This window comes from Xiphophorus couchianus, chromosome 3 (genome assembly GCF_001444195.1).
Source record: "Xiphophorus couchianus chromosome 3, X_couchianus-1.0, whole genome shotgun sequence".
Taxonomy (NCBI): domain Eukaryota; kingdom Metazoa; phylum Chordata; class Actinopteri; order Cyprinodontiformes; family Poeciliidae; genus Xiphophorus; species Xiphophorus couchianus.
This window is the reverse complement of record NC_040230.1, coordinates 18,043,086-18,067,284: the sequence shown is the minus strand read 5'-3', so window position 1 is coordinate 18,067,284 and position 24,199 is coordinate 18,043,086. Positions and strand designations below refer to the sequence as shown.

Below are 24,199 nucleotides of genomic sequence, written 5' to 3'. Positions count from 1 at the left end.
GTCCAGCCCATGACTCACATAAGGAGTCCAACCGAGGACGTCTTTTAGAAAGATCTGAACAAGGTGCACAGCACCTGGGATTTACTTAGACAACTCTGACATACATAGCTTTTCTTTATTTGGACTACTTTCACACAAACCAGTGTTTGGTGTTTTACTTCTTTTAAATCCAGCAGGTCATTAGCTGACAATGTCGTGGGACTGTGGTCTCAAGTACATGTTCTCTATGTCCCCTGCACTGCAGCAGGGTAGCAAATGCATCCTGCAAGACAAGGAGGACCTGTCCAGACTGGAGATGGTCCAGAGATTGGCGAAGGATGGCTGCCGGTTCCTGCAAAGCCACAGCAAGGGTCCAGAGAAGACATCTGAGGTGAGATACACAAAGACCAAATCTGTGATTTTCACTGCAAGCATTTATCTGACTTCTCTGTAGTATCTATAATTAATCAAGCTGTCAATATTATATTGTACAGCTCTGACGGCATGCTGTATGCTTTCATTTAGTTAGTGTATTTGAATAGAATATCACAGAATATTCCATTAATTGTCCCTGAGTGAGGGAAATTTCTAAATGTATACAAATTAAGTACATAACTTAAGGAAAACTATATTATAAGATATATTTCTAGATATTTGTGAAAAAAAATGCAGGGTTCAAAGCTATATATTAAGTTTTGTTGGACGAAATGGACTCAACAGAAGCAGAGAAATATTACTGCACAATTATAAACAACCTTGTACAGTAAAATTTGACCACATGCATATTGTCTGTTTTCAATATCTAAAACAAAAACTATTTACTAAAACTATCCTCTGTGCTCCTCTAGATGACTATGACATTAACTCAAAGTGAAGTCTATTGAGGTTACTTGATACATGCAGTCATGTTAAGTAAGTCAGAATATATGTGCATATTTTAATATCTTTTAGAAAACAATGCCAAAATCTATGCACAAGTTTTAAGCATACTTTTCATTGAGCCCACATTACTGTGTAAAAAATAAATAAAAATAAATTCTTAATCTGATGTAATATTTAAATCTTGAATGTTAAACATCAAAAATGTTGAAGGATTATCAGGATTTAAAAAAAATAAAAGCTTGCAAATTTCAGTCTGTGTGTAAAGAAAACTATGTTTCACATAGGGAATGGTGTTACTGAAATAAATGAATATTCTAATGTCATTCTAACTTATTAAGTATAACTATGTATGTTGTCAAATTAGTATATTTACCGTGAGAACATTTCGTCTAACTTTCGATGAAGTTAGACACAGAAACCATCCTTGTGTTCAAGTGCCACAAACACATGGGTGGTGATTGTGGCACAATCCATTTACAACATCTGCTACTTCTGAAAGCATAAGTGCACACACACTGTCCAGTCTCACCCGCCTGTGCTTAGAAAAATAAAAAAACATTACATCAGCCCAAGAGCCCTCTGATTGGCCAAAGCTCTGGTGGGTTTAGCTTCACCCTTCCTGCCAGCTGTATCAGCTAGCTGGACTTTTAGACAATTGCAGGAAAGGTTGACGTCTTTGGCTGGACTGTACTGGCAGTACATTGTGTGGTCTCTGGGTGGGTTCCCGTGCGTCAGATTTGTGACCTTTTCTCCCTAACAAGGCCAGATCTTCTCATCTGTTAAGCATTTAGTAAAGTTCACCACCTGCGTTAAGCCACCACCAATCACAGTATGATCAAATGTCAGCAATGTAGAACTTCGGCATTCTATTTACTGTGCTAAATCTCCAGCAGTAGTTGCATGGTGTACATTTGAAATGCTATTGAAAATCACAAAAAATTGACCACAAGTTTAATACATCAACTAATCTAGAAATCAAAGTATTACATGAAATTATCCTGTTTCTTGTTTGCAAAGTGATCCAAACTGGTGCTGGAATTCACCCAACACATACTGTACAGCATAATGTGTGATTCATTTAAGTATGTGAAATCAGACATCAAGGAGCGTAGAAATCAGTTTACTCCATGTTGAAACAGAATGGCCAAATATACAACAATATATTTGTTCGATCTATTAGAAGATCAAACTCTCTAAAAAAAAAAGGAGTTTCTCAGAAAAGAAGGAGCTCTGTTTTCTCCTGAACCCAGATCCGGGAAAAGCTGAAGATAATTGATGGATGGATTTGACAGGGGTGCTGAAGGCTAAAAAGTACTTTTTTAGAGCTTGTCTGAGTTGAAAGTGTGAAGTTTGATGCTTTGCTGTATACCACCTCCTCTGTTTGCTGTATAGCACCTCTTCTGTTTGCTGTATACCACCTCCTCTGTTTGCTGTATACCACCTCTTCTGTTTGCGTAAATATAGTAAAATGTACAATAAACTCTAAATTTGCGAGCCAGTTTTCATTATTTGAGAAACTAAGCTACTCTTCACCCTCTTGCCATCTCATGCTGTTATTTCTGAGGGAATTTGGACTCGTCTGCACTCTGACAGTACTGACACTTTGCAGGCCTCACACCATACATGCCAGACATGAAAGAACATGACTTTGAGCATAAGCCGGAGATCATACTTAATAGGAGGACTTCTTTAGAAACATTGACTCAAGATCTTTTCGACCTGTGTTGCATTTTAGTCACCGACTCAGGGGATCTGGTTGCTTGTCTTTTGTGTTATGAGTCTGTCTCCCACTGCACACAGACAGTTATCCCAGAGAAGCTATGGTCAGATCAATAATTCATTCTGAGGGGGAAAGGGACATCCACACTTTGGCTTTGGTGTCGTGATTTGAGTCAGAAAAGCTGTGCATTAAGGCTAAAAGCAAAGCACCTGGGTGATCTGCCTGGAAATACAGAGTATATTTCACTGGAACCAGGAAGCTAATCATCATCCTTTCATCAGGTTCAGATTCTGTGAACAGAAGTGCTGCGGCTCCACCCTTTTATGGTCGAAAATACACAAGAGGCATTTTCTTTGTGCCTGTGTGCTGGTTACATCGGGATCAGCTGGAACAGCTTTATGAGATGCGCTCAAAGTCATGAATCACACAAAAAGCTGCCAGCATGTATTAAAGTTAATATCCCATCCTGTGCACATGGGAACATCCCTGCTGTTTTTGCAGCAGTCTTTTTGTCTCTGTGTCCTCTGGTTGAGTGTTACTGTGCCAGGAAATCCTGCTTTACTGAAGGACCATGTATTTGTCTCCACAAAATACAATTAGGGCTGCAAACTGCAGCCACTTCCAGCCTGTCAGCTCTGGCTAATTGCATGAACAGAGGTGATTCATTGACTGATGACGACTGAAGGAGGGGGTGTATAAGCAAGGAGCTGATGCATGATTGTGTATATAGTGAAATCTTCATTAGGGCCAGTATATCTGATCTGAGTCCTGCACTGTCCAGATCCAATCAGGAATTGTGTTACTGCAAGCACAACAGTTTTTTCTCAAAGTGGAGGCTGCAAAAGACTGAAAAGAAGACAAAGAATTAGAAAATAATATGGCTGCATTTTGCATGAAGATGATTAACTTTTAATCACAAGTTTACAGAAACGTCCTGTCATTAGCAAGAGAACCCTTCTTGATAAGAAAAGAGAAATGTTTCAAAGATGTGAATAAAACATGAAGGGATGGTCTTTGTAAAAACATATAAAATATAGATCTTAGTACAGTTGGAAAGATTTGTGTTTGTAAGTTGTACAAACACAGTGAACAGTGAACCACACAGAAACAAATCAATAAATAAAATAAAAAGTAATACAACATAAAAAAGGAGGTCGGGGGGTCAGGGCGCTACTCCGCGGCAATATGTAAATGGTGCTTAAATGGACAGGGTTGTGGGAATTGTACGTTTTTGAACTTTTTTTGATGAAACATCTGCAGTGTTTCATAAATGCTGTATAGTCAAAACAAAAATCTTTTATTTTTTTACACTGGTTGGGAAAATATGAGTGTGTTAATGCAAAATAACCAAAAGGTATAGGTGGATGATCATGTCTTGGAAGGTTTGTACTGGGGGAGTTACTGTGTGGATCAAACCCTAAGCACAAGTCCAGACCATTGTTTGTATGCACAGTATAACCAAATGACAGCTTCAAATAGACTCCCTACTTGGATATCCCCCATAATTTAATTGGCTCTGTGCATAAATCAGTAATTTAAATATGTGACTCACTTATGTTAATCCCTGAATGGGCTCCTGCGATAAGGACCAAATAATGATATATGTGGACGTTTTCTTTCTATTTCAGAGCTGCTTTTGACAGTGTATTATGATGGAAATCAGAGGTGATTTATGTGAGAGGGAGAAAAGGGAATCTCCTTTATGACACACTCAGCCCCCTCCTCTTTTTTTTCTCTCTCCAGCCACAGAGTGACGAGGCAGTCCGCTTGTGTGTGAGGGAGCGGGGCCACGATGTGCTCGTTCTCCGTCGAGTGTTGTCAGAGCAGCCAACGCACTCTGCATGGTCGAGGGGAGGAGGAAGGGAAGAGGCAAAGACCAGGAGGTAAGCCTATCCACTCCCTCCTTCCTCTTTCTCTGTTTCTCTCTCTCCCTCTCTCTCAGCTCTCCTTCTCTCATCAGCCTCCTCCTCTGGCTCTGTCGCTCACACACTCACTCAGGCGTGCCCACATCTCAGCTCTCCACTCATAAATGACAACATTAAATACATATAAATGAGCAGCATGGGGCTGTGAGACAGCCTTCCCAGTCATACTGAGGGGGATCCCTCGGTGTGAACGCTCCCGGGTGGATGCATGAAGGTGTCACGCAGCAGTAAGCGCAGCCGGGGTGAGGGCACGGCAACTCTTCAGGGATGGGATCTCGTCCTCAGCCCCTGAACCTGCAGAAGGACGGCAGGCTGCTGCTGCCGCATGCAGCCCTGGTTGAGCAGGAGGAGGACGAGGAGGACGAGGAGGGCTTGGAGGAGAGCATCAGCACCAGCACCAGTCGAGCAGAGCCGCAGACGATGCCCACCTTTGACGTCCCCTACTTTCGTTACATAGACGATGAGGGAACAGAGGGAGAGGAGGAATGGAGCAGCAGCAGATCTCTGTCCTCCATCGGCAGGGACTCCTCCGCTGACTCTGTTGTGTCTGACAGGTACGCGGTGGTGTCAGGGACCCCCGAGAAGATCCTGGAGCATCTGCTGGGTGACATGATGCTGGATGATGACCGAAGAACAACGCAGGGGAAGGAGTCAGGTCAGGATCCTTACTTTAACACTTTGCCTCTCTTCTTTTAAACTTACTTTGTCATGTCAGGGTATGAAAAAGCATTTTAATATCTACTGCTGCAAACACTAGGAGTTAAATTTACTGATTTCTGAAAAAAAGGACAAAAAAATGATATGAAATGAAGTTTCCTTTACCCCTTCTGGTCTCCATAATGAGCCGGTGCTGCAGTTTGTCTCCAGGCAGTATCATCGGGTTGATCACGAGTGCCTAAATGTTCCAAATGTTCAGCCTGTTTTTTTTTAAAGCTACTCACTTGAGTTTTCTGTAAGCTAGATCAAACCCACTGAAGAGTAGCTTGTCAACTATGGTACAACACATTATATTCAGTTTTCCTATTTGCTTTGCCTTTTTGATGCAAATTGTTAAGATAAAACCTATCTTTTTAGAAATAAGCTACTATACCTCCGGTGACATCACAAAAGGCATAAGGGAACTAATGAGAGCAAATTTAAGTTTTCTCTTAGTATTTCTGCTCTTTATTATCATGACTCTTGATGAAGCACACAAGGTTGAACCTCAATACTCAAACTCCAAACTGTCTGTATGTCACAATGCTTACTGAAACCAACTGATCAGCTAAATTATGCCTCCTGTGATGTCAATTTATCCCCCATCCCCCAAAATAACACTGCACAGAATTTATTTTTCTTTTGGCTTCAGAGCGTTTTTTTTCTCCTACTTTGTGTTTTTGGAAATCTTACTATCCAGACTCCTTTAACCAGCTATGTTTTTACTGTCAGTTCATTCTTTTTTTTGTTGGAAAAGAAAATAGCACAGGATTAAATCTTTAAACCAGTGAGAAATATGCAACACTTCCTCATATCTTTTGAGCGTGGCTGCAGTGGACCGCACCACATGAACTCCAGCCCAGCAGCAGCGACAAATCAACACATTTCCTCTCATCCCAGCAGGTACATGATAATGTGACACTGTTGCCAAGGCAGAAGAGACCCTCTGTTGCTGAAGCTGAAGATGTTTGCTCAATGAGAGACGATGACTGAGAGCAGTGCAATAGTCAGACAAAGAGAGAAAGAAAGCAAGTAAGAAGAAAAAAAATAAGATTTATTTTCTCTTAAAAGAGGAAACTGTCATCAGTGGAGGCTCAGATCATGATTAGCAGAAGAACTGAGTAAAACTGATGTCACTGTAGTGCTAGGAATGCAGTTTTAGATGGAGGAAGGAGTTACATTTAAAAAATAAAAATAAAACTGCTCATATCCTTACATAAATAAATGGCTTAAATTCATCATAGGTCCATTGCTCTGTGATATCATTAAGTAAACATCTCCAGATGGATTAAAAATCAAATCCCAAAGTCAAGCAGCCAGAGACCAGAGGAGTCATGAACAGCAGCTAGTCTTTACTCAGAGATGTTTAGTAGTTTCACTCCTGCTGGGCTGTACAGTTAGGGCCAGAAATATTTGGACAGTGACACAAGTTTTGTTATTTTAGCTGTTTACAAAAACATGTTCAGAAATACAATTATATATATAATACGGGCTGAAAGTGCACACTCCCAGCTGCAATATGAGAGTTTCCACATCCAAATCGGAGAAAGGGTTTAGGAATCATAGCTCTGTAATGCATAGCCTCCTCTTTTTCAAGGGACCAAAAGTAATTGGACAATGGACTTTAAGGGCTGCAATTAACTCAGAAGGCGTCTCCCTCATTAACCTGTAATCAATTAAGTAGTTAAAAGGTCTGGGGTTGATTCCAGGTGTGTGGTTTTGCATTTGGAAGCTGTTGCTGTGACCAGACAACATGCGGTCAAAGGAACTCTCAATTGAGGTGAAGCAGAACATCCTGAGGCTGAAAAAAAAGAAAAAATCCATCAGAGAGATAGCAGACATGCTTGGAGTAGCAAAATCAACAGTCGGGTACATTCTGAGAAAAAAGGAATTCACTGGTGAGCTTGGGAACTCAAAAAGGCCTGGGTGTCCACGGAAGACAACGGTGGTGGATGATCGCCGCATACTTTCTTTGGTGAAGAAGAACCTGTTCACAACATCAACTGAAGTCCAGAACACTCTCAGGGAAGTAGGTGTATCTGTCTCTAAGTCAACAGTAAAGAGAAGACTCCATGAAAGTAAATACGAAGGGTTCACATCTAGATGCAAACCATTCATCAATTCCAAAAATAGACAGGCCAGAGTTAAATTTGCCGAAAAACACCTCAAGAAGCCAGCCCAGTTCTGGAAAAGTATTCTATGGACAGATGAGACAAAGATCAACCTGTACCAGAATGATGGGAAGAAAAACGTTTGGAGAAGAAAGGGAACGGCACATGATCCAAAGCACACCACATCCTCTGTAAAACATGGTGGAGGCAACGTGATGGCATGGGCATGCATGGCTTTCAATGGCACTGGGTCACTTGTGTTTATTGATGACATAACAGCAGACAAGAGTAGCCGGATGAATTCTGAAGTGTACCGGGATATACTTTCAGCCCAGATTCAGCCAAATGCTGCAAAGTTGATTGGACGGCGCTTCACAGTACAGATGGACAATGACCCCAAGCATACAGCCAAAGCTACCCAGGAGTTCATGAGTGCAAAAAAGTGGAACATTCTGCAATGGCCAAGTCAATCACCAGATCTTAACCCAATTGAGAATGCATTTCACTTGCTCAAATCCAGACTTCGGACAGAAAGACCCACAAACAAGCAAGACCTGAAGGCTGCGGCTGTAAAGGCCTGGCAAAGCATTAAGGAGGAGGAAACCCAGCGTTTGGTGATGTCCATGGGTTCCAGACTTAAGGCAGTGATTGCCTCCAAAGGATTCGCAACAAAATATTGAAAAAAAACTATTTTGTTTGGGTTATGTTTATTTGTCCAATTACTTTTGAGCTCCTAAAATGTGGAGTGTTTGTAAAGAAATGTGTACAATTCCTACATTGTCTATCAGATATTTTTGTTCAACCCTTTAAATTAAACGTTACAATCTGCACTTGAATTCTGTTGTAGAGGTTTCATTTCAAATTCAATGCGGTGGCATGCAGAGCCCAACTCACGAAAATTGTGTTACTGTCCAAATATTTCTGGCCCTAACTATATGTACCTGTTTGCAAAGGTTGTTGTTCCTTTGATGCTACTTCTAAGCTGATCCACAGAGCTTTGCAGAAGCGTGGTAGACTAAGGCGTTCTGATGTCATCAAACTCAAATACATTTTTCTTTGAACAGTCCCCAAGTTGCTGTGTTTGATATTGCTTTTTTTAGATGGAGGAAAATGACTTGATTTTTATATGATTGGAGGTGTATATTAGTAAATTAGGATATGATTATGCTGAGAAGTGTGGTGTGAAAAAATAAGTCAGCCAACCTTGGCTGCACAGCAACAAAGCTGGTCTATTAAGTCTGGTTCAACACAGCAGATTTCAAAAATGGCAGCCATCCCATCAGCTCTCCTGCTACATCTAGCTGCCCACCCATATACTGATTAAACCCCGCCTTCTCAATTTACACCAGCCAATCACATCAGCCTTCCAGAGTGGTGGTGGGGGCAATTAGAAAATTCATTTATTTCAGTAACATGCTCATATATTGTAAAGACTTATTTCACATCAGGAGACATTTTTCAGTTAATTTTAAAGAGCATACAACTTCAGCACATCTGCATTGCTGGCTCTGTTTTTTCTTGTCTTCCTTTTAACAATACTCCATAGATTATCTATCGGTTTTAGGTCAGGAAAGGTTAAAGACCAGTCACGCACAGTGGGTATTGATAGTCTGGCAGTGTGGACAAGTGCTAAGCCATGGTGTACAAAGGAAATCCACTTCTCTGTGGAGCTTGTGGGCTAAATGAGACATGTCCTAGAAATGAATGTATTCAATATAGACTTGATAAAACACAGTGGACCAACATCAGCAGATGACATGACTCTCAAAATTGTCACTCAGTGTTGAAACTTCACACTGGACCTCAAAAAACCTAGATAAAAGAGTTAAAAAAAGTACTTCTTTACTCTTTCTACGCACTCTGGGAGATTGATTTCCAACTGAAATGCTATTTTCATGTGAAAAATGGCTGATTTCGCCCAGGTAGGGCGCTTCACTCCGGATTGTTCAGGAGTCATAAAGCAGAGAACCCTCTAAATCAGTGGTCCCCAACCACCGGGCCGCGGACCAATTGGTACCGGGCCGCGCAAGAAATAATGAACTACTTCTGGATGTTTTTTTTTGAAAATCCTAAACCGGATTTTACCGGTTACGTCATAAGATAAGATAATAAGATAAGATAAGATTTATTTGTCATTGTCATCAACAGATTACAACGAGATTGAGATTTGCTCGACTCGAGTTAAGATGCAGGTTATGTGTATATGCATAATGTACAAAGATAAAGAAATAAATAGTACATCTTTAGCAATAAGCTTTTTATTGTGAAGGGTGTCGACGACTGTCAGTTGTCTTTTAAGACTGTCAGTCATGATGTGTCATTTCTACGGTTGCCCTGAGGTGCAAACCACTTCAACATTAACATACAGTAAGTTTAATTACAAATTACAAAAACACAACATTAACGAAGCACAATTACAAATTACATAATTACTGGTTATTAATGGTGTTGTGTTTTTCAATTCGTTGAAATGGTTTGCACCTCAGGGCCACCGTACATTTCTGCATTAAAAATCCTTCTTGTTATTGGTTCTTTTGTGTAATTTACTTAATCATAGAAACTTCATTTGGAGTTTTTCTTAGTTGTAAGCAATTATTAAATAACTAATAATAATTAGATAACAGTTAAAACCTATCGCACTCATGTCATAAATATATATAATTATATAAGTTTTACTCCTTAGGTCAAATTACTGGTAGTTCTATTTTCAGTCAAACTCTGATTTACTGAGGAGTCCTGACCTGCACATGCAGCACAATGACTGTAGCAACTATTTGCAAATCCTCAGCTCACAACATTAAGAATGCTGAGAATTTCTTCTTTCTCAAAGCACAGAGGCATGTTTGAGGGGAAACCAAACATGAACCACAGCTGAGTGAAAGGCAGAGAGTTTTCCTTTCCTTCCTTTGCATTCACAAGTACCATGCAGGACAGTTGCAGCTTTTCCTGGGCTTCATCTGAAATGCAGTTATTGATTCCTTCGCTGCACAGAGCAGCCAGCTCTCAGAAGCATGTTCTAGATCATTCGTTTCTGTAATGACAGGATCTCCGTGGTGTTTTGAGACAGGACAAAAAGGAATCCCATTAGGTGAATGACTGTCATATTCAAAGATAAAGGCTCTTGTTTGCCGTTAAATAAATAAATTTAAAAAAGCTACACATTGCTGTGCTCACTGTATAGCTTGCATTGATCAGCACAGAGCAACTGATCATGTAATCTGATTAATTATTTTGAAATTATATCATCAGACAAAATATAAAGTTAGACAAATTCTGGCATTTTAAAGACTAAAACAAAAATACTACAAATATGTACTAAATAAATTCAGGCAGAAGAAACACTTTTCAAATAATTTTTTTTAGTATTAACTATATACACAAAATTAACACTTAACATGTACACAGTCTGCATGTGTACATGTCAGAACGTTTCCTGAATGCATGGGCCCGGACCGCCGTACCCTCTGGTATTGGTCATGTTTTTCAGGAACCGTTAATCGTTCATGTAACTTCTCAGGATGAAGAACTTCAGAAATGTGACTGTGGAAGCTGACGTTTCCGTTGGGGATATCTGTGCTTGCTGAAGCTTGTTTACGACTGAGATGGTATTTTAGGCTTGAATAGTTTCGGTGATAGGTGCACTCCTTTTTTGCATAACTTACACACGATCATAGTATTTTCCAGCAAAAATTAACCACCAGTGGGCCAAGAGAAGCAGTTTTTCATGGCTATAGTCCCCCCCAACTTACACCCTTCGCTGGCCCCTGATTATTTTGTTGTCTATTTGTTGCTTTATGTGCAAAGGTATATTTTGCAATCCTAAATTATGTCTACTTGGACAAAGTTTTTTCTTCCTCAACCTATCCCTCCTTTATTGTCATTTCATCTAATGAAAGGTGACGCCCCCCCCCTGGGCTGCAGTCTCAGGCACCTGTCTCCCACGTTATGTTTGTATGTTGTTCTTTGGACAGGTTTTACTGAAATGTGAATTTCCCTCTAGGATTAATAAAGTATATTCAATTCAATACTTGTATTTCTATCCATATTAAGACTTTGTATTGACTTTAATTCCTTTCAGTAACTGGATTTATGCCTAACCCAGACATTTTCCCTAATCACGACTAGTATATCCCAAATCCTAATTCACAGCTTACCTCTAAACACAACCCCTGAGCCTAAACAAGGGGGAACGCCATTATAACCACACTTCGTTTCATTTCTAAAGACAAATGGGTCTCTCTAAGACATACTGATCTTCAGGAGGCTAGTAAATATACCAGAAAGAGTCCTAAATGTGCCAGCTATTACAGAGGATTTTACGTGGGTAAAAGTGCTACAGCTTGTGAGGTAGTTTCTAGTTCCCTGCTGTTGTTTTCAGACTTTCTGTTAAGGCTGTTTCACTGTGTTGTTTATGACTGCTGCATGCATGTGAGAGAGTAACCCCCTCATAAGCGGGGAGTTATGTATGCACAGCTGCTCTGAACGGATTAACATAATGATATCGGTGAGTCTGCTGGACCGGAACACTCACAAAAGACTCTGGAAGCTGCGGTGAAATTAAAGGAAGTGATTTACAATTCTTGGTCTAAGGCCTGTATGCAGAAGACTGATCCTACAATATGAAATAAAATGTTGTTAAATGGATAACTGGATGTATTTTTGACTTTTTGTACAAAAAAACAATGGGTACCAGGTTGAGAAATTATATGTCAATATAAAAATATTTACAAGAGCAATCTTTCTAACAAAATACATAAGAAATTGATCTGTGATTGCAGCGCTAACATCGAATGACAATATTGAACTATTGAAAATCTGTATTTTCCCTTTAATTCAGTTCACTTCAGTTTTGCACAGTTTGATTCAGTTCACTGTATTGACTTTGCATTAATTACACAGAAACTGAGTAGCAGAACAATTAGCTTGACTTGGAATGAATCACATACAGATGAATGAGCAGAAAATTTGCACCTTGAAGCAGATTAGGATGACCGATATGAATTATATCAGATTGTTTCTTTTCAAGTGCAAAAATAAAAACACAAGCTTGAGAAACATCATTTGACACCGTCACGTTGTTAGCTTATCTCCATTGACGCAGATGGCATAAACTATTATGAGAGTCTGAAGATAATGTCTGTAAAGGCTTCTTTCAACATGCCAGAGTAAAATATGCTTGAAGATTTCTGTTTACTTTTATTTCCTTCAGACTGACGGCAAATAATTTTGCTCTAAAGAGAAGTTTTTTCATGTTTTCCTGTGCTTAGCAATCTCTAAATGATTTTTGGCAGTAAAGAACGAGCTATCCTTGTGGTATTAAAGTGGAACATGGAAAAAAAAGTGAGGCCATATGAATCATAAGTGCAGCCTAGCAATATAAGCAGTTCAGAAGATATTAATCATGCAGCTGTCGGGGTCGGTAGTGTTCCTGCCCTTCAGCGTACTGCTGCATTAATGAGGCTGTGTTCCTGCAGCGTTTAAGCCTGTTTTCCTGTAATAGCATACTTTTTTTCAAAGTGGAAATTCTCTCTGAACATTTGCTACTGAAACATACACATTCATGACCTTTATCAATATGTATGTGTCTTTGCAGATATGCTTCTGGATGACTTTCTACTCACATACCCAGTGTTCATGTCAACCAGCGATTTATGCCAAGCTCTTCTGGGACAATATCCTTGCATGGAGGTATTTCTGCAGAAGCATTGCAATTATTTATTCCTAATAACAGACATAAATTAAATTTACGAACAGAAAAATGGGTGTTAAAGAAAAGCAATAGTGCTTCAGCTTCCACTCACCATTGAATCGTCTTATTGAATGTACGGAAATCTGATCCTTAACCAGTATGCACCTATTGCAACAAGCGGCACAAAATTAAGGAGGACATGAAAGAGGTTCTGGAGAGGAAACAGAAAGTCCTGCACCTGGTGTGGCATTGGATGTCTCTCTGCAAGGAGTTCCTGAGAGAGGACGAACATGTGAAAGTGTTCCTCAAGGTAGGAAATATCTGTGGAAATGAGTGGAACGTGAGATGAGATGTGGAATGATGACAGACAACTGTGCTTCCAGAGTTTGTACCGTTACGTGTTCGATGATCTTTATGAGCACCCAGCCCTGGAGAAGGATGTGATGGAGTTGCAGAAATTCTACCAGCTAAGACGCAGACAGTAAGTAACTGTATCTGGATTTTTTTTTATTTTCATGTGTATAACATCCAGTAGGAATGACACAAGTTAGTGGTCTAAGAGGAACTTTTGAACACAAAGACAGAGTTCTTCTCTCCAGGCCTCCCTTTTTAGCTTTTCATCAATGACTCCATTCAGAAATTGTAAAGTAATTTCCGTGCTCTGCGGTTTTATTCTCGGCGATTTAAAGGTCATTTTGCTCTTTATCTGGAATGGAAGAAAGAGAGGGAATTCTGGTTTTAAGAAATAGCGACGAGAGCCTAGAAGTGGTTCTCACATAAGAGAAAAGTATAAGCTATAAAAAGGCAATAGAAATAATGCAATGCCTACATCGTCTCTCCACTCCGCTGCCAAAAAACAGACATGGCTCAAATACAAAATTGTTGAGTTATTCCAGAGTGTGGCATTGGGGGGGTGGGGGTGGAGTGGACATTTATGACAGATTTGTGTCTGGCAAAAGTCTTTATATCATGCAAACTTGAAGAAAATTTACATTAACGTATAATATTGGGCTTTTGTGTTACAGACCAACATAGAATGTGGCTATAAAGGGAAAGGTTACAGGTTTACTTGAATACACCTACATTAAAATCCAATGTAAACAAATGTTTCCAAAGCATACCTAATCCATAAACAGTAAAGTCTGTGTGGAACTGAATCTCATAAATCCAACTGTTCTGTAAAGCCTCGGTGGTTTATTAAAGAACATTTTGAACAACCAGCATCATGAGAATCAAGGAACACAGCAGACAGATCAGGAATAAATGTATGTCTAACTTAAAAGCAAGATACACTTGCAAATCAATATTCAGGGCTTTGAAAATCACCCTAAACTCGTAATCCCACCTATAAAACATGGTGGTGGCAGATTTGCGCCATTTCCGTTAGTGTAGATGGGTAAGTTAATGACTTGGTGTTGGTCTCCCTTTATACAGTATATGTTATATGTTGGGGTTTGTGGTTATAATGTGACAAAATAAGAAAACCTTTGAGAGGTGAAAGTACTGTTCAAGGCACGTACAGCATTTTCTTTCTCAAGAAGAAAGAAATTACTGTTTGCAAGTGTCCAATCACATCAGAAAGATTCTCTTTAGCGCAGTGACAAGAGAGTCCCTCAGGCCTCAGACAGAGAATGTTGCAGAAAAGAAGATATACTGTGGAACTCCAGCAAGCAACTACAGAGTCCGAGTGTGAGAGCCAGACATCTTGCTGTTGGACAGGAAAGGTCAGCCTGAAGGAATGCTTAGAAACTTTAATCATGGCAGACTAACAGCAACAGACGCTGCTCTTAGCAGGGGTCTGACATAAAAGGCTGCAGGTCTGTGACCGATTAAAATATGCCAGATTTATTCATTTATGACACTGCCATATAAAACTTTACTCTTAGGAGTGATGTGCCTTTGAATTCTGCCATGTTCCACTTGATTGGTGACTAAATAGTGCAGATAATAATCAGTTGATTTCAGTTATTAACTTAGCTTTATCCAGTACTACATTCCCCCCCAAAAAATCCTGCATCATAGAAGCTCATGTCAAAGACTGCGCACATTCATGAATATATATATTATCAAAATGTCAATAAAGGTTAGATAGTTCATGTATAATTTCATGTTAGTTCACCTACTTTATACATGTTAAAATCTTTAAAGATGTCCTAATAGAAGTTGGAAATGTAAAATGTGATTCTGATTAACTAATGTAGTATGTGGTCATGATTGATGTGTTGAAAAGGCATGAAAAACTAAAATGCTAAAGTGATGCTTTGTTGTATCATTTTAGTGTTTGTCTTTTGGTTTCTAAACAAACCCTGAGTAAGCAAACTTATTGCCCCGCCCATCTCCCTCTTCCCCTTTGTTCAGCCACCAAACTGAGTTTTTCCCCTGGGAACATCTGCATCCGTGTAGTTCAGTCTTTTTCTGTTGGTGCTGGTATCTCAGCCTGCCTTTATTATGTTTATATCCTGTAAGGGAAACCCACAACTCCTACCCCTTCATACTGCTAGACTGTGTGTGTGGGTGTTACCCACTGACATAATCCTGTATTTATGGGCTTTTCACAATCAGTCCTGTCTCAGATGGGGACAAGCTCAGCCAATCCCACTGCTGTGGCAATCTGCTGCTGTGTGAAAAGGTGTCATTTTTTTATAGACGGAGGCCCCTTCCTCCCAACCTGCCTCCTGATCAGCTTCCATCTGGACTTTATGTGCAAATTGAACTTCAAGTCATATGATTCGGAAACCTCGCAGTGAGAACAAAACCCAATTTGTGCTTGGCATTCTGTATCCTCATGTGACATGTGAAGTCATAGATATCCACAGTGACTCTGCTCTTTTTGTAAGGCGGGGTCTGTTTAGATGTGACAAAGGGAATCCGGTTTTTCATTAGCACAGGGCTACTGCTGCTAGCCCCCGAGGAGGGATCCCTCAGGACCGGTTCTGTGCCAGCACGCCTATTGGGATGCAAAACTCGTGAAAGCTGAGCGATGAACACAGGCACAGGGCTATATATCATGCCGACCAGAACTAACCGATGAGAATAGGATGATGAAATGAAGAGATCACTTTGGAATGTCTAAAATCTGCTAAGCACTTTAATCTCTACTTGACACTGAATGCCAGTAATGGACTGAATGCTGCAGAGGATGTTGTGGATAAATATATACCCTGTTTACCCTGATTATAGACTTTATAGGGTTTAGTTGTCATTAGCAGATCGGTGAGTCTTTTTGTGGCTATGACGGCTGGTGCATTTCATGTTTTCTCTTCTGTTTTTATTCTTTTGTAGCACTGTGGATGATGATTCGCCACACAGAAATGTAAGTGAGAATTTCCTGTTTTATGTTTTTAAAAGAGACAAGTTGTCATAAAAAACAGAACTTTGTGTTTGCCCTACAACATATCTGGGGTTAAGGCCATAAAAACCAGTATTTTTTTGTTTTGTTGCTCAAAGTAAAATTCTTAACATGCGTTATAATCAATGGGTCTTCCCTTATTTTGCTTTTTAGGGTAGAGCTCTTTCCCACCAATTGAGCTTGAAAGAGAATGGGCTCAGATCCAGGATCACACAGAGAGAGAAAAAGGAAGGTAAGTCCTGCAAGGTGACGCTTCTTGGACATTCCTCCCATCATTACGCTATTTTCAAAATGAATGAAAGGAAACGTTAAGCTGGGAGCTTGAAACAATAGGGTTCTTTCCAAGGAATGAATGACATGTTTGGAAATGCAAATTCCTGACTTACCATGTTTTTCACATTTGGATCAGTTTTTATTTGAGTGTTGATTTGCTTATCAACTCTCAATGTACTCTTTAATCACGTAAAAAGTACATTTTGATAACCTATTAGTACGTATTAAACTTTTCATTAAGCCCACATTTCTGGAATAAAAATAAAAATGCTTTTTATTAGCCTGTGATTTTCTCATTTTAAATGCATTTTCATCAATTCTTAAGTAGAACATTATATTTAACACAAATTAAAGGCTTGAAAACATTAGTCAGTATAATGGTCTCACTATGGTGTCTTGTACCAAAACTATCCTTCAGCCAAACTCCTTTCACACGAGTCAGGATTAATTATTTCTTCCTTTATTTCCATATAAAATGGAGTGAAACTGCCAAAACACGAACAACTCAGGATGAGCTCAGAGCAGCCAGCAGAAGTGTTTTACATTCAGTTACATACATTAAAAGTACAACAACAACGCTACCTCAAAAGGATAAACAATTTTAATACTGAGCTGCAACGCTAACGGCCTAAGAAAAGCTTAGCAGCCTGCTAGTTAGCTTATTACATAGCAAACAATCAAATTTCCAGAACTTATTAAAGTAAACAAATTCAGTAGACAGTTACTTCTTTTCTCTTTTGTTAACATAAACGCTCATGTTGACGTATAAGCTGCTACTTACAGGCATTGCTTCGAAGAACTTGACCTGGAATGTGGCGTTCATAATAGACACATCTGTTCATTTGCTCTACCGCTAGCAAAACAAACGTTTTTTGTTTTTGCTAGCAAAACAAACTTATTGACTAAATAACATAAAAGTCAAGCAGTTCCCTAAAAATCCAACAGATGGCAGCAATGCTCCATGCAAAATCAAACACCCACAGTTTACAGGACAGTGTTATTAATCTCAATTCATGTATTGAGTTACTGAAAAAAACAAACAATCAGTAATATTCAAACTTATTAAAAATGGCTACATCTTCTTTTCCAGTTCTCTGCCGTGTGTACGTCACGATGGACTCGTATCTTAGTGCGAAGGTCCACTCTGAGGTGGTTGCTCAGGAGCTGTTGCAGGCAGTGGCAGAGAGGATGGATGTTCCTGCATCTGAACTGATACTTGTGGCCATTACTTATCCTGGAGGTAAACACCACTCTGATCTCTTACAGCACACAACCGTCACAGATGACTAGTGGGACTACACATCTCACCTAAAGAGTAACATCTTAGAGCAAAAATGAAGCTGTCTAGAATTGTTTTGCATTATGAATAATATTTAAACGCAGACCATGCAGGTACAATAAAAGATTACGAACTTGTTTTCGTTGATTGCATTTTATGATCAGTTATTCAGCCCATCTATGGTGGATAATAAGATGAGTTAATTGCATTGCCTTGTTCAATCCATTGCAGGCCAGTATCTGTTTTCTGTGGCAGAAGTAACTGGTTTCCTTGGAGCAGAGGCTGCCACTGAGTCTTATCTCTGAGCACTGATAGATGCTTCCAGGCTACCCGACTCATTTTTAATGGCATTCTGCTGTTTGTAATGCGTTTTCCTCTTTGCAGGTAGACTCCTCCTGCAGCCTCAGGACAGAGTTTTCTCCAATTCTTTACGGCCAGTGGGGAGGCTTCATGTGTGCAGGAAGGACCTCGGTGAAGTCCTGGTAGGAACGGCATTGTAATTTGTGACTTTGATGGGGCTCAGGAGCAGATTTAGTGGGAGAGAATTTTGTCCAAGAAAAGGAGTGAGGAGATTGTTTGAAATTAGAGAAACATAAAAGACAAAATAAAAATAGGATGCCTAAAATCACATAAATTCAAATCAGTTTATTTCTATAGATGCCAGCTGAGCCTTTTGAGAGAATAATATAAATGATCACAAAAGACAAAGTGAAATGTAAAACAGCCTTCAAAGAAGACATATAAATAAGAAGAAACACTGTAGAACAAAACACCACAAATTTTTTAAACAAAATCATGTAGGCTATGAACTAGGAAAATAAAACTTGCAAATTGACTCAACCAACCATTAAGAAAACCTCAATAAGATCCACAGCTGAAGACAAAAATTTAACTGCAAAATATTCCATTTGGTCATTTTAGTTCTTAATATGATAAATAATAGGGAACCATTTTTGTCAGTCTATAATACAGAGCACCTCCATCATGGGTAGGATTGCCAAACCATTATCTCAATTTGGAAAGTTTACAGAAATCAAATTATTGACTGATTACTCTGTTGTGTAATTCTACAAGAAAACAAGTGCTTTCATAATTACAACCTACTTATCTTAGCAAATGGATAATAAATTCACATCAAACCCTCCTTCTGTAAAATCTGACTCCTTGTGTCTAAAATGGGTTGTTAAAATGTTTCTGTCTGAATGTTGGTTTCTTCCAGAAAAACATGTTTTAAACAGACTTTGGCAAATAAATAACAAAACATCTTACATGTGTTTTTCCTCTACAGAACCCATTTACAGATAACTCAGAGTTGCAACAGAGGACGGCTCGCATGCTAACTTTAAATACATGGGATGTGGCTGTTGCACTCACCAACTTTGACTGGACAATTTTCAACTCGATGCACGAGGTTGGCCTCTATTTGCATCCTTAAGCTCAAATAGTTACCTTTTGTAATAGCTTACTTCAGCCTGGTTAAAGTTTTTTTTTTCTTTTTGTCTTACAGCAGGAACTGATCTACTTCACCTTCAACCGCCATGTTTGCAGTAGCTACACAATGCCATTAGAAACGCTGCTGCAGCAATGCAATGAAGTCCAGCTGTGGGTCATGACTGAGGTGCTGCTGTGCCCGATGCTCTGCAAAAGGGTCCAGCTCATCAAGAAGTTCATCAAGATTGCTGCTCAGTTAGTCACTTTTCACCCCCAAAAAATTACTGATTGCCTTTTAATACTACTTTGCTGTAACAGTAGCCTTGATTTGATTGAGAATTCAACGCCCTCTTGTGGCAAACCATTAGGTTGCACTTAGTTTAATTATTTTGAAATATAACCCTTAAAATTCTGTTTTATTTTTTTCTAGCTGTAAAGCACAGAGGAACCTCAACAGTTTCTTTGCCATTATTATGGGCCTGAATGCTGGTGCTGTAAGCCGCCTCAGTCAGACGTGGGAGGTTAGATTTCCTCTTTTCCTTCTGACATTAATTTGTTATTATTTGCAGCAGCAGTTGAACTACCTGGAAAAAAAATATAATAACCAATGTTTCTGTCCCTGCAGAAAATTCCTGGTAAATTTAAGAAGCTGTTTTCCGAGCTGGAGACAGTCACAGTGAGTCTACTCATAGATAATTGTTATATTACTTATCACTCCTGAAAGCAGAGCGTTGATGTTAATCCATGCTGCACCAGGGGATACAAGTAGCTAAAACCAAACACGTTTTACTTCACTAAGAATGTCAGGTTTATGTGATCATTAGCTTCGAATCCTTCCAGAATTCACTTCTAATAATGTCTGCTTGCACACATCCTTCCCTGGAGAGTTTTGCTGATTTTGAACATTTCTTCACAGGATCCCTCACTGAACCACAAGGCATACAGGGACTCCTTCAAGAAGATGAAGTCCCCCAAGATCCCGTTTCTTCCTTTACTCTTGAAAGGTGTGTTCCTTACTCTTCTGCTTCAGGATCCCAAATACTTAACATTGGGGTAAAACGGGGAGTTGTCACAATAATTGGACGATTCCATTTTTACACCCAAATTTTTCACTAAATATAAATCTTTTCCCTTTTAGACATCACATTCATCCATGAAGGCAACAAAACATTTCATGATAATCTGGTCAATTTTGAGAAGTTGGTAAGTTTTGGTGTCTTTTATCTTATGTACAGGAAACATACAGTATGGAAAATGCTTAATCAAAGTCTCTATCTGTATCCTCCAGCACATGATAGCAGACATGGCGAGACTCATCCGAGAGTGTCAGCAAGACCACGTGGGTCAGTATTCAGATCACTTGTTACGCATGATGTGATGTTTTAAACTGGTAATCACAATGAGACCTGTGAGATCTAAATCGTCAGTGTTTTTTTGTTTGTTTGTTTTTTTTACATCAGCTATTGCTGAATTTTATATACAAGACATTCACTGGTTCATTGTTAAAACAATTCTTTTAACAGAATTGATGTTAAAAGAAAAAAGAAAATCTGACTTAGCATTTGAGCTGCCGATCACTCAGAGCTGATTAAAAAATAAATATCTGATTCCAATTTCTGTCCTACTCCAACCTCTGGCTGATGGATCTACAAGGTATTTATAGTTTCAATGAGACGTGGTGACAGAATGTTTGAGAACCATTGATCTAAAGCAGTGTTTCCTCAAGTCACACCGTCTTGCATGTTTTAGATGTTTTCCTGCTTCAGCAAAGCTGATTTCAATTGATGGCTGAGTAAAAGGCTTTTACCGAATTGCAGACATCTGAATCAGGTGTGTTAAAGCAGGGAAACATCTATAAACATGGAGAGGAATGTGCCTTTAAACCTCAAGGCACATTACAGAGTAGTTAACTCAATCCAATGATGCATTTGAACTGAACCTATACTTTTCAAACTCTGCAGTCAACTTCAGTTTATCATTCCAAAATCTAAGGAAACCAAAGAGATTGGTTCTAGTTATTCACTCTGTTCCAATTTCTAATTACTTTTGGATAGTGTTTCAAGCATTTGAACACTTGTGGAGTAATACTACCACAGCTTAGAAGTAAAATAATGTTCTTCTTTTAGGAAATGGAATTGCCCAGAAGAGCAGCTCAGAGGTTCGAGCCTACACTGATTACCTTCATGTCATCGACAATCAGCAGACTCTGTTCGAACTGTCACACAGACTGGAGCCTCGTGCGTAGACAGGACTTTTTTCTATTCTTCCCACTCTGTGGAATTGCCAAGGATCAACCGATCACTGTCTCAGCTCGTAGTGCCCAGGACTCGGTCAGTAATCCTTGGAGGTATGCATGTTTCTGACTCAAACACACAAGATGGAGTAACTCAATCAGGAGGCTGTCACCAGAGACCTAAACAAGCAGTGAAAGACGCATGTGAGGAAGGCCGCAGAAACAGTTTGGATCCACTACCACGTGACTGATTCATTCAACTATTACTCAACAGGAAAGCTGCAGCGCCAGCGGCTGAACTGCAACAACAGCAGAAGCCTTGAGTGGCAGCCATTTATCAAGACATCATTATGGGGTAATATACTAGTATATAGTATATTTCTAAAAATCAGTCCTTTATACTGACAGAGCGAAATGATCAAACTTCTGTTATATTAACTCAAGACTGAGGTTGTTTTCACATGACTATTTTTCTACAACATGTAATCGTTCCGTTGAATAAAAAGAGACAGCAATTGTTTAAAATAAAATAATAGCTAACCATGATTTTTTTCTTTCCTTCATAAGTTTTAAACTGGCAAGATTTTTCCTGTGAGAGACTTTGACATGTACAGGCATTTAGAAATTTTTTTTGACCATACCAAAAGTTATATACTTCCCATATTGTAAAAATGTAGAGACGACTTTCAGGGAATAGGGGGTTCTTCTGAACAGATCTAAAGTCCAGTGAGGACTTTTAAAGTGATCTGAAGAAATGCATTATTAATTTGCATAGCACATTTTAGCAAAAAGGCAATTCAAGGTTCTTTGCTTGATGAAAACATGAACAACTAACATTTAATTTTCTTCAATGTCTTCAAGATCATCCAAATCCTCACTATAAAATTTCCTGAATAAAGATTAAAATTAATCTATATCCCAGTTGTTGATCAATAGACTTAATTATTAAAGCAGCTCTCTAATAGTTCAAAGGTCAAATATGATGTGTTTGTATTCTATCGAAGTTTAAAAGCAAATACAGTATAAAGTTTGAATGCAACAGAATAAAATAGTTCCTGTGATAATTGTTATTCACTAAATCTGTTTTAAATGAGTTTTAGAAGCTTTTAGCACTTAATGAATGAGTTTAATACTTACAGATTTTTGATGAGTTAGCTAAAGATTAGTACAGACGGCAAGTTCCTCACACATGGGGTGTTTGCAAACTCAGCAATCTATTCTTGTAGTGAAATATTGCTACATGAGTAAAACTGTTCAGTTAACACACAAAAAGATGTCTGATTGAGATTGTATATGTTATGACAATGATTGTTAAATATTTCATTTTAATATTCCAGTTGCATATTTTGTCAGTGCATCATCTTTCCTTGCAGTACTTTTGTTATTGGCAAGTTCTGTTTATCAGAGAAGGCTTTACTCAATGCAGGCTGTGTAGGAAGCTCAAGAATGTAAAGTATACTGTATTTTACCAGTATGTTAAACATACCAGTAGTTGCACTTTACTGCTCTGGAAAAAATTGAATTGTTGACAAACAAAGGAGTCAGGAATTGGCATCAGCTTCGTTATACCAGAAAAAACAAAGAAATTCATTGAAAACTAGTCAGATTTCCTTTAGCTAAGAAAACAAAAGCTGCAGAGTTGCAATAGACTGAAATTTACTCATAAATAGAAAGCAATAGCAAAAATGAAATGACAGCACTTCTGCATTAAAACTGTAAAATTTCTTCCTGTGCAATGTTCATTCTCATTGCAGTGTACAAGTTTAAACCATAAAATGTGTCTTGCAGGATAACTTCTAGAACCTTTGCTTAGCATATTTTAAGTTTCAATCCAGTGATCATTATGAGATAAATCTGCTTTATCATTATCTAGTTCTACATTTTTATTCAACCATGTACAGTTGAGTATTTATATTGTGGATACATGCTCAAACTGCATATCGATATTTATTTAATTCTTCATGTGTTCTACAGATTTATAATTTATCATGCTTTTGTTTAATCCTTTTTGTTCGCTGCTCTACGTGTCCAATGATGAACTGACCACCTCTGTCAACTGTGCATGCAATAAAACCTTTTCACGCACTGACCGAGATTCTGTGCCTGATTTCTAATCACTAGATTTGTAAAGTTCTGACCTGCTGATATATATTTTAGTTTGATTTCTCTGAGGACTAGAAATGTGAACAAAATGCTAAAAATAGAACCAACAAAGTTGGTTCTATTTATATCATTGAGATGGTAAAATCCTCCTGGTCATCAGACAGAGGTGTTTATAGTTAAAAACCAACTAAATAAAATTAAAGTACAAGCTCCATCAGTCCTTCACAAAACAGAATATAGCTTACTGGTTTAAATAGTTTTCTCTTTGCCTCAAACTAAAGATGTGCACCAGATAAGAGATATTTTTTTTTATGTACATTCACCCGTCCATTGTCTTATGTTTACCTGAGATCAGAGTTAATAGTTCTAGGGGGGAAACCTAGGCATCCCTCTCTCAGGTGACACCTTCCAGCCCATCAAACATAGACACTTAAGTGAGGCATAATTGAGAATTTAATAATAAAAATTAAAACTTAGAAATTGTGACTCAAAAAGGAGCACGGCACTTAACGAGGAAACAGGGCATAAA

At 38.8% G+C, this 24,199-nt stretch overlaps 1 protein-coding gene across 2 annotated transcripts; it reads left to right on the top strand.

The window, feature by feature from the left end:
• rapgef5b (Rap guanine nucleotide exchange factor (GEF) 5b) lies at nucleotides 1-23,656 on the top strand. 2 transcript variants are annotated; one of them, XM_028012594.1, is made up of 18 exons: nucleotides 1-370; nucleotides 4,325-4,464; nucleotides 5,061-5,161; nucleotides 12,907-12,985; nucleotides 13,168-13,312; nucleotides 13,386-13,483; nucleotides 16,285-16,315; nucleotides 16,505-16,583; nucleotides 17,715-17,864; nucleotides 18,288-18,385; nucleotides 19,192-19,314; nucleotides 19,411-19,589; nucleotides 19,765-19,855; nucleotides 19,960-20,010; nucleotides 20,251-20,338; nucleotides 20,473-20,537; nucleotides 20,623-20,677; nucleotides 21,461-23,656. In XM_028012594.1, the coding sequence occupies exons 1-18, from the start codon at nucleotides 191-193 to the stop codon at nucleotides 21,577-21,579; spliced, it is 1,872 nt and encodes a 623-aa protein (XP_027868395.1). In that variant the 5' UTR covers nucleotides 1-190; the 3' UTR covers nucleotides 21,580-23,656. The 2 variants fall into 2 exon arrangements, with proteins under 2 accessions (XP_027868395.1, XP_027868396.1); XM_028012595.1 differs by lacking the exons at nucleotides 1-370; nucleotides 4,325-4,464 and adding an exon at nucleotides 5,960-6,105 and having other exon boundaries at nucleotides 5,052-5,161.
• The last annotated feature ends 543 nt before the right edge of the window (nucleotides 23,657-24,199 follow it).